Source organism: Echinococcus granulosus (assembly GCF_000524195.1).
Source record: "Echinococcus granulosus chromosome Unknown EG_S00217, whole genome shotgun sequence".
NCBI classification, from domain to species: Eukaryota; Metazoa; Platyhelminthes; class Cestoda; order Cyclophyllidea; family Taeniidae; genus Echinococcus; species Echinococcus granulosus.
In genome coordinates, this window is record NW_020170597.1 from 38,012 (window position 1) to 48,363 (window position 10,352).

Below are 10,352 nucleotides of genomic sequence, written 5' to 3' on the forward strand. Positions count from 1 at the left end.
CCTATTCTTAGTGTTAGAATAAAAGCATTTTCATTGCTACCCTAATTACACTGTTGTGCTGATTCTCTAGATTGTCATCTGCACTCTTCCTAGTGTATTTCTGCGGTACGTTGTTACATTGACGCTGTTCTCAATGGTCGAATTTCTTTGATTGCCTTCTAAAAATGGCAGTACCTTCCAACATAACTACAAAGCGATGCACACGATATGTCATTATCTTTAGCTGTGATTGGAAGGAAATTTTACATCCAGATGCAAATCAATGTAAACCATTTAAACACTTGTCAGAGAGGCAATTTGTTCCTCTGTGGTAAGCCAAAATGTTCACAATTACTTAAACCGAATTGTACTAGGAGATTCTCAGGCGTCTTATGGTAAGTAAATAGGCCTAAATATATCAATGGGCAGCCAGGATAAGCATTACATGGACAGTGGCCAAATTTTTTACCGTAATGAGCTCTTCCCGTCTCACCCTGAACCCAACCCAAACAAACAACTTCAATACCAAGTCAATGCCGACCAGTCATTTGGAACCACATAAACTTGTAGGTTCAACAAGTTATTGCAGGAGATTGGTGGAAAAGATTGCTAAGTTTTCAAAACTGCTGCATAAACTAGCGAGAAAGCAGGTGAACATAATTTTAAACAAGAGAAAGAGCTTGATGATTTTGCTTTTAAAGAACTAAAGTAAATGATCTGCTTCGCACTGATTCTGACTCTTTTACAGTTTGAAGCAAGAACCTCATTATTCTTACTGGATACTGACGCTAGCACCGCAGTGTTTGGCTATGTACTCTCACAAGAGTACGAAAAAGGAGGATAATACGTCATCGCTTAAGTGTAGTTGCGCAAAAAGTAACAAAGCTGAAACAGGAAAGGTTAACACAACGTAAACTGTTCACTGTCTTTGCAATGGTTAGACAATTTAGACATCACCTGAGCGCCAAGAATTTCATAAAAAGAAAGCACTATCTGGTACTGAAGGCCATAGGCCGTTTGGTTGCACGCTGGTACACTACATTGCAGCAGTGGCATTTCACAGTGTTGTACAGGGAATGAAATCTTTTTAGTTGTACAGATGCCCTATTATGCGGTACGGTCATGGCAGAAACGGGTAGGGTTCCAGTGAATAAGGTATTCTTAAGTGAACTCACTAAAATCATAGGAGAAATATGGAGAGTATTGATGAGAATACTTCTTCGGCAAATGAGAGGTTCCTTACGTCCTCCTATAAACACAGCGTAAGAGATGAATTCTTCAAGTAAGTAGACCACACAGACTTGGCATGAGTGATGAAATTTAATTTAAATTTTTATACCATCCACTGGTTCCAGACATTACTGGATCATGTGCGGAAACATGCAAGACGCCTCGAGCAGAAGGCACTCGTGGTCTCCACCCAACTCCAGCGTGCTTCAGAGCTGCCAAGTTAGCGTTATTTCCTATGGCTTTAAAAATCCACAGCCTTAACCAGTAGCAACATCCCAATTTATGGTCACAGACTTCCTGAGTATAACAGCAGTTACTGAAACCATACCTTCTCTACCATCCACTAATGCGGTAGGCATTAATCCTACCACTAATTTAGAAAGTTAACTCTTTACTCAATTACGCAAGAATATCAGGCTCTCTAACACACGCAGGACATCCTGAAGGCTTACTTTATGGATACATAAAGAAAAGACTAAGATTCAGGTCTTGGTGTTGTCCCCATACGTATGAAGCAGTAGTTTATATATCAATCAGCTTTTGGCCTTCTAAGGTGCTCACGATTCAGAGAGTGAGAGCATTACCAGTATATTCTTATCAAACAAGAAGCAGCAACCAACAATGTCACAGTACGCATTACTGCTGAAGAATGGAGTATGACAAAATTTAGCACCAAACGGGAAGACTTACGACCATCGTATATTCGACAAAGAAAATATTGCGACAAGCATGGTCAGCATAATGTATGCCAAGAGGGTACTAAATGCAGCTGTTCAGGCTGAGCCTGCCTCCTAGATTACATTGCAGTTTACACCATACTGGGATGAACTATGCATTCAAAGTGGTAAAAGTCATATTGCTATCAAACTGCTCAATCATTTACCATTCAGCACTGCAAAATGTATTTGCAAATAAATAAACCGCCCGTCAAATCCTAAGGGTAAGTTTACGTGCTAACGGAAGAAATAAGACCATGCTAAAAGACATATACAATGACTGTTTGTAAGGGGAGTATCAGCGATGGTGCCCTGAAAAGGATGAAGCCATGTAATACACATTTGTTTGATTGCACCCTTTAGGCAAGGAACGTTGAGTGAATACGAGGCTCGTGACGAAACGATCGTCAATTACCATTAAGGAAGAAGTGAGTTCTGGACATGCATTACCAAGACACTTGAATATGGTTCATGATATTATTGGTTCATAATATTATCAGTCCACTCGTTTCACTGGAATCAAGGCTGTGATTAAAAAAAATAAGTACCGAATTTAATGTAGCTATTACTTACTGGTTTGTTGTACGGAGAGCACATCAGAGCGGTAAATGTGTTTCTAACTGGCAATGCAAATGAGCATAACCAAAGGTATTATTGCCGTTTACAAAACACGGATGTACAGTTTAGCCATCTATTAATCTTTTGCAAAGGCACCATCCCGACAGTGATCAATTAGGTCTAGCAATATTAAAAAGAACTGTACTCTCAGCAGACTCGATCACTGCATATTATCCATGCAAGTAATCTGAGTGTTGTCTACCACTTCTCGGATTGTCCTTTACAGGATAAGTTCGTATTGTCACAATCGTAAGAGATTTTTACAAAATCATAGTCAAGCTGTCAGGTGCACACTCTAACAAACGTGGAAGTGCTCGGCGGGCAGAATATTCCTCAATCAGAAGACAAAAAGGGTAGCCGTAATGCAATTGCACGCAAAGGCAATAAACCAGTGGAGCGAGTACTCCTCAATTTCTTTATAAATTGCTGCCTTGTACTGGTGCTGCGTAGACTGATATCTGATCAGAAGCTCTATGCAGCAGCTCAAATCCTGTTCTTGATTACTTCGTCACAACGGTTTGATGAGACCTATTTGGGTTTCCAATTTATCAGTCCTTACACCACATGCCATTTCATGCAACTGTTGGCAAGTACTTAGCTAACTTACTTTTCCAACACAACCAAATTAAATTCTAGACCTCTGTTAGTGGATGCATTCAAATAGTTTCTAAATTTTCCGACAGATAAACCACACTGCTAAGGGTGGATGCACTCAGCACCTTCAATGTCTGAACGAGCTGGTGTTTACTTTTTTGGTATCAAGCAGGATTAAGGGTTAGTGTCATTCAGCATCAGAATAGTGTGCAAAAATTACTGCCCAAATTAGAAGGACAGTAAATGTTACAAGTCAGCCATGAGGTAGATCAGAATCCTCAGCTAAATCCTTTTACTCAGTGTGTCTACAATTCTATTTGCTAGTACATCACAGAAGCTGAACCTTCTGCTTCCAATGGAAAAGCCTACCCGATTATTTTGTCCACTACACTTGTATACAACTCCGATCCGCTACAGCTTTAGAATAGATAGCGCAGCCACACCAAGTATTGTGTAAAACAGAAATCGTTAATTTGTCAGTGGAAAATTTTAACTCCATTTAGTAAGTCTGATAGTAGACTGTTCATGGCAACGACTTCTTACCCATCAAATTTTGGCATAAATTATGGGACGTTTACTAAAATGCTCTTTTGACACGACCGCACGCTTTAGCTAATCAATCCAATGGGGTCGGTCTGTTCTTCTCGCACTACCCCGCGGCACACCGGAAAGCCAATTATTGCTCAGAAATTACACTTGTCTTCCCAACTTTGACTTTCCACCTCGACTGAATCCCAAATTAATTTGGAAGTCTATGGTCTTGCACAAACAATTTATTCTCCTTCTTTCCTGTTAAAGATGCCTTTTTGGATTCACTATATTACGACAGTCAATTGTTAGGAATGATTAATCTCTCCTGAATACGACTGCTTTTGGTGCATAGACTTATTCCAAAGTGATTGTTTAGAAAACTAACTGACAGTTGTGTTCTTAAGATGGTCAGTGTAAAGCCCACAGTCACGACTGATGGTTGCAAAGCATATTCTCTCCTACCCATTTATCGTCTTTGAAAGGCTCCGAATAGCATCATGTTTATTAGGATAACAAAAATCCCAATTATCAAGCATAGTTCTAGTTTGTTCATAAATTTCTTAGGTCTCACTCAGAACACCATAATCTTGGGTGGTTGGTAAAGAGTTTTCTGAGCAAAATGTCCACTTAATTGCTCTTTGTGGAATGTTTTAAGCTATTAAAAGTCACAGAGAGTTAATTGACTTCAGTAAATTTGCCCATTCTGTCATGCATTTCTTCACAATATGAATTTTGTTTCAAGGTCAATAATAAGTTTGATCACTTTGGAGGAAAAGCCATGCCTGTAAGGAAGAAATTTCCAAATTTGCCGTATTGAGATATGTGCGCACCACAATCCCAAACAAGAGATAACACCGCGTCTCAATGCATACAATGGGCTGTTGGAAGAAGAGATGACAACGTTCACTTAACCAGCCTCTTTGAGACTAAATGAGGCACCTTTTAATCAACCTTGTCAGTTTTTGGTCTGTGCAAGAGAAGCAGTTAGTTCAACTAGCGTTGGAATGTGATATTGGTTGCAAAATAGCAATTTAAAAAGAAGGTGGACCACAAATAACCTCTTAAGAGTGGCCACAAATCCTTCTCACGAAATGTTCTACCCGTTCTACCTATACATTTGGTGGGTACTATAGCATGCGTTTTATATGCGGATCAATTTGGCATTAATATGGTGCAGGCACCAGGTCAAAATAATTTTGATCCTATTCAGTTACACTGCCAATCGAAAATATATTCATACCTCTCGAATATCTTGCATACGATTGATGATTAGGTGAGATGTAATGGTATCAACGTCCATCCCTCAATTCCGATTAAACATGAGAGCTGATTGAATTGAAGCATCTATTTGGAATTATTAGGAACAGGGTTTAGTGACCACTATTTTGCGGACTTAAAGTTCACTACTTCCTCAGCGGTCGCAAAATTCCTGCTCAATGAACGCCTCTCGCCAGAAAGATATGATCCAGCAAACGTATATTACAGAAATATTTCCAGTAAAAAAGGAAATGTGGTCTAAAATTCTTACCAAGTAGAGATACGTACACGTTTTTTTCTCAAAAATTGGCAGTAAAATTGAATGCATTAGAGTGACGGGGTGTGCAGGTTGACATCTAGCGAAAAGTCGTCATATGACTGCAGCAAAGTGCATACAATAGTGCAGTATAACATGCGAATCGTATGTTAAAATACATTAGGTGGGGGGAGTTGCTGTGCATTTTTGACAATGGTAACCCGCTGTGAAAGAATTTTGTTTGCATCCGAATGTCGGCTCGAAGGTATCGTCTTAGCATTGATGACAAGGTTATATCGGCCATCCCAGGTTGGATAGGAGATAGTTAATGCCAAATTATTCCATGCTTAGGGTTATCCAGATCTAGGATAAATGTTAAGATGAGTACGTAAATGCAGCAGAACAATGTTTCGCAAAACAATCACAGCCTTTTCTCCCTTACAAATATAATATTTAAGCTCGGTCTCCATACCTTTTTTTGCATGTCATTCCATCCCCTTTTTTTCAAAAAATTCGAAAACGCATGCTAGGATTGATGGGACGCCTACATTTTCTTTTCACTAAACCAAACACGGCTAATTCACAATATGAACAGGCTTTCAAGAGTGTGTTCATGCGAATTGCCCAAGGGTACTAGTGCAAAACTTCAACGTCAATTTACACAAGTTGAGCAGCTATCAGGATGTCTGCTTCTTCTTAAAAGCCCCCTTCGATATTTGGGCCTATATGCCTACACAGTCATTTGAATTTCACCAGATTCGATTCTGGCGAATAATAGTGGACATTTAGGCCTTACCACCAAAAACCACCAAAGATAAGACCGATCATACAGTTTCATCTTGATCCGAATCTGGGTCCAAACTAGTAATGCAGAATAGCTACATCAACTTACTTTAATCAAGTAAGAGCGACCGGAAAGAAATCAACACAAGCCGAATATAACACAAGGGCATTTCAAAGCACTTGCTCTGCTTTAAGCCTAACCAACACACTTCTCAGTGATAGCCTTTCTAAAAGCCAAGAATGGATTTACGAGGTCACTGTTACCTTATTCCCGTCAAGATAAAATTTGCATAAACCATTAATCATTGCATTAGTCAGGGCTGCTCACAATTTTCTCTTGAGCAGTAACAGTTCTCTGCCAACCAAATTCAGAATTACTAATTACCTCCAAATGAAATTACGCTATTCGCTAGTTGCGACCAGTAGGAAATACGCATTACATTCTTCCAGTCAAGATGCTTCAACGTGTCACTTACACGACTTGCATTCCATTTGCCAACTTTAAACCACGATCTCCATCATTCGTGTGGGATACTGGCGATATTACTGGCTACAGTTCATAAGTCAAGCAGCTTCTCACTGTTCAAGACCCTTATGTCTTGTAGAATAACTATACCAAATGACATTATCTTATGAAACATAGAAGTAGTAACCCACGAAATTTCAAGGTACCTATTGGGATTGAAAGAAGGATAAGTAAACTGTTGGAATTGCTCTGGAACTCTTATGACTGTCGTATGTCAGTCAAATGAAATATTGCCATAAACAACGTCAGACTGTCATCCATCGAGAGTGGGACCTAGCAAAGCTATGCCAGCTGATCTCGCCTCCTGGAGTACACAACGATTCTATATTTCCTCAACAAAGATCCATTCAAATTGATAAAAGTTACATTGGTATGATATTGCAATACACAGCTCTGTACTCAACCAACTACCGTCCATCAAAACATAATGCTCCCGTACATGGGTGCACTGACGGCTGGATCTAAAAATGATGTTTACGCACTAACGGAAGAAAAGAGATTGTCAGAAATGGTATAGACAATGGCCGTTCGCAAGGGGAGAAACTGAGATGGTAGTAATAAAATGCGACTGCTACATAATGCATGTTTACTTGCTTGCACCTTTTAGGCAAGAAGCATTCAGGGAACACGAATTTCGTAATGGAACAGATGTTTTCTACACTGAAGGAAGAAGTGACCTCTAAACACGTAAATTCACTGATTTCCTTAACTCTTTCATAATACAGCCTGTAAAAATGTTTCATTCTGGTCAGTTTACTGGTTCAAAGGAAATGGAGGACAAAGCAAAATCCAGATCCGTTGAATTTTACTCGCTGTCTAATCGTTCGCAGAGCACCCACTAAACACGACAGGCAATACAACCAATTGCACTCAAAAGCATTTTGCCATTTGAGAGCAAAGGCACAGAGTCTAGACACCTTCGGATAGTCAGTAAAGCATCACATTGATGAAAATTTTTGAGGTATGAAAATGCCAGACATACTTGCGGCATCGAAGGCCTTGTTCACCATTAATTATGCAAGCCAAATTGTAAGCGTTGTGATCACCCCTTGACTACCCATTATACGGTAGCCCTGCATTGTCACAATTGGTAGGGAAATACTCCTTCAACATTCCCATAAAGCTGTGCAGTTCATTCTCTGACAAGTCTAAGGTGCCCTAATAGGGAAGATTTATTTCATTGGTAAGACGAAGTAGGCGAAGCAAAGGTAATAATTTTGGGGATGGGTTCTCAACGTATGGTTTCTCCAGTGCCGCCTTGCACCTCTGTTGTGTAGGCTAACTTGCGGCACACAAAGGCCAGAAACAGCCCCCTTCTGTTCCTCTTGGTAACATCTATCAGTCCTCGCGCCACAGCCATTTCACACAGCAGTTAGTAAGTGTATTTCCCCTAGGCGACTGTGACATATAACTTCCTTCCAAACAATAGCACCAAACAACTACAATATGAACAACAACTGAAATTCTTATACCTGATAACTCTTACTCAAAACTGCATCGGATGATATCCAATAAAATGCATCTACATAAAGATGTGCTCATTAAGAAAATGTCCATTTATGAAGAATACAGTCAATCAGATAATTAGTGCATGTCATTGTATACGTAGAAAAGGAATGAAAAACATTCGCTGAGATACTCCTCAGGAACTGGAGGCTCAACTGTATCATCACAACTGTCTAGTTCCGTTGTAGCATCAACATTTTGGGACAGAGCAGGAGATTGTTCTGAGTTATTAATCTTGTCCAAAGTGTCACTCATTGTGTGGCAATGAAATCAAGACTGAACTATACAAATCTGGAAATCCCCTGGAGGACATTTATTTGGCAGGAAGGATACCAGGGAAAAGAAGAATGATCGAAGTGGTTAAACTATGAGATACGTAGGTTTATTTGATTGGTGTGGTTGCAGATACATTCGGCTTGGTGAGTGGCTAGTTGATGGATCAGTACACACACTAGCATATGATTGGCGTAATCCTAACGTAAGGAATATTATGGTTGTGATTGGACAAACTGATGTGTCTGTCCAACTCTTGTAAATGTGCTTCATGTCGCATAAATTGGGCGAACTAAACCAAATTAATTCCACTTGTTTCCTCCCATATGCATTTTTTTGACTACAGCGAAAGCAAAGAACGTACCTAGGTTTGACCTCTTGATAAACAGTTTCTTAAACGGAACGGGAAACCCATTTTAATGCACAGGCAAAGCTCAGCAGTTCGCAAACACAGGTATATACCTAAAGCACATTGTTGACGCACTCAGTATCATTGTGGGTGAGAACTTAATCTACGTGTTAAATGCATGTTCTAATGTCGCAGTATGTATTGGGGAAAGTGCAGAACAAATTCAACATGAAACGATTTTATTGCCAGTTCTGGAGGAAATGAATTTGCTGTCTGTATAATATTTGACTTTGATCTTCCAAATACTTGCAATTTCAAGAGAAAGACAGATGGCTAGCAGTCATTTTATCTAATCTCGTGGACATTGTTTAAAACAATTTCGACCAAAATTCCATCGTATGCAATGCAGCAAGATGTTGTCTGTTGTGTGGATGGATGATACATATTTACTTCATAACAGCATGTATGCAGAATTCGTCATCGCAGGCATTAATTTTTTAACAGACATCCGTTCTCGGCTTAAGAGATATGCTGGAAAAGAAGATAAGTGAGAGCAAGAAGTAGATTTAAGATGGGATGTCTAATAACTTTCTGTGGCTTTTCTCCAGTACTGTAAACTTAACTAGAAGCAATAATATGCTCCTAATTACTAAGGCCTGCAAGTGTGAGACAACTCAGAAACTTATAAACCTTGCTAACCATAGGCCTATTAAACTGGAGGTATGGCGTGTGAAAGATCATAGGGCCATTCGGACTTATTTAAACTTTAAATAGTGGGGGAAGGGGGCATTAACTGTTCAGTCACTTGACGTCAGTCCATTTCTTGCACTGACCGCTTTTTTGGACGCCTGACTGTTAAGTGAATCCTTGAATAATTACGTTGGAATGAGTAAAGACAATTCATAGCAATTTCTTGGAGTTTGCTATCTTTTGGTTTAGTGACAAAAGTGAAGGAAAGTGAACAAAGCTTTTCAAACGGTTTCAAAATATAGGGGATGTATTAGACAAATATTGTTAAAAAGTCCTAGGCAATAATAAGCAAAAAGGAATACATTGTAGCATTCAAACAAGATACGGGTCTAATAAATAAAATACGCTCACTTGATTTTCCGTTCGCCTGAACTAGTACAACAACTGATTTGAGATATGCGGGCGAGATGAGAGCTTAGTTGGGACACATAATATATTGTATTAAAAAAGGGATTTTAATAAGAAATCGACCAGCAGTCAGTTGAGCGAAATTGAGAACTGAAAACTGTTGAAACCAACCAAATGACTTCAGTCTTTCTATAGTCCCGTGGTGTGGCCACAATCCATACTCTGATAGCTTATTCGTAAATGGATAAACCAATCCATCCTACGATCAGAAAATTGATCGAGGCTGACCAATGGATGAATGGCACATTTGATTGGGCAAACCGATGAGTCTATACAACCTTTGAGATGGTCTTTCGTCTTTCGTGTCATGGGCGAACATGCCACGGAGTTAGAATAAATGAATTTTGTATATTTCTTGCTGACACAAATAAATTTGCTGAGTTCTCACCCAGTCTCCTGTGATGTCTTCTAGTAACTAAGTGTTTAAATAGCTGTTCTACAAAATAATATCAAATACACGCCATCTGCAATTGCCAAAATTCCTTAATCAACCCCTGAAATTAAAAAACACTTTTGATTTAGTCGGTAACGCTGTTTGAACGCTTTTGTCGAGGCTGTAATCTGACCTTAAGTAGC

The 10,352-nt window shown here is 39.4% G+C and overlaps 2 protein-coding genes across 2 annotated transcripts in view; one reads left to right on the forward strand and one right to left on the reverse strand. All coding sequences in view use genetic code 11, as the record gives it.

Annotated features, from left to right (window-relative positions):
• The window catches only part of EGR_10410 (hypothetical protein), a gene marked incomplete at both ends in the record, with an annotated part of 9,119 nt that extends 1,787 nt beyond the window's left edge, over nt 1-7,332 (forward strand). Inside the window, 9 exons of the mRNA XM_024499659.1 lie at nt 224-310; nt 1,166-1,261; nt 2,636-2,725; nt 4,233-4,266; nt 4,411-4,452; nt 5,084-5,199; nt 6,709-6,860; nt 7,098-7,177; nt 7,216-7,332. Of these exons, the coding sequence (XP_024345925.1) occupies nt 224-310; nt 1,166-1,261; nt 2,636-2,725; nt 4,233-4,266; nt 4,411-4,452; nt 5,084-5,199; nt 6,709-6,860; nt 7,098-7,177; nt 7,216-7,332 (814 nt within the window). The remainder of the gene's footprint in view (nt 1-223; nt 311-1,165; nt 1,262-2,635; nt 2,726-4,232; nt 4,267-4,410; nt 4,453-5,083; nt 5,200-6,708; nt 6,861-7,097; nt 7,178-7,215) is intronic.
• A 519-nt stretch (nt 7,333-7,851) lies between these two features.
• EGR_10411 (hypothetical protein) lies at nt 7,852-8,251 on the reverse strand (the record flags this gene model as incomplete). The annotated part of the gene is made up of 3 exons (XM_024499660.1): nt 7,852-7,929; nt 7,963-8,012; nt 8,116-8,251. The coding sequence occupies 3 exons, from the start codon at nt 8,249-8,251 to the stop codon at nt 7,852-7,854; spliced, it is 264 nt and encodes an 87-aa protein (XP_024345926.1).
• Between the last annotated feature and the right edge of the window lie 2,101 nt (nt 8,252-10,352).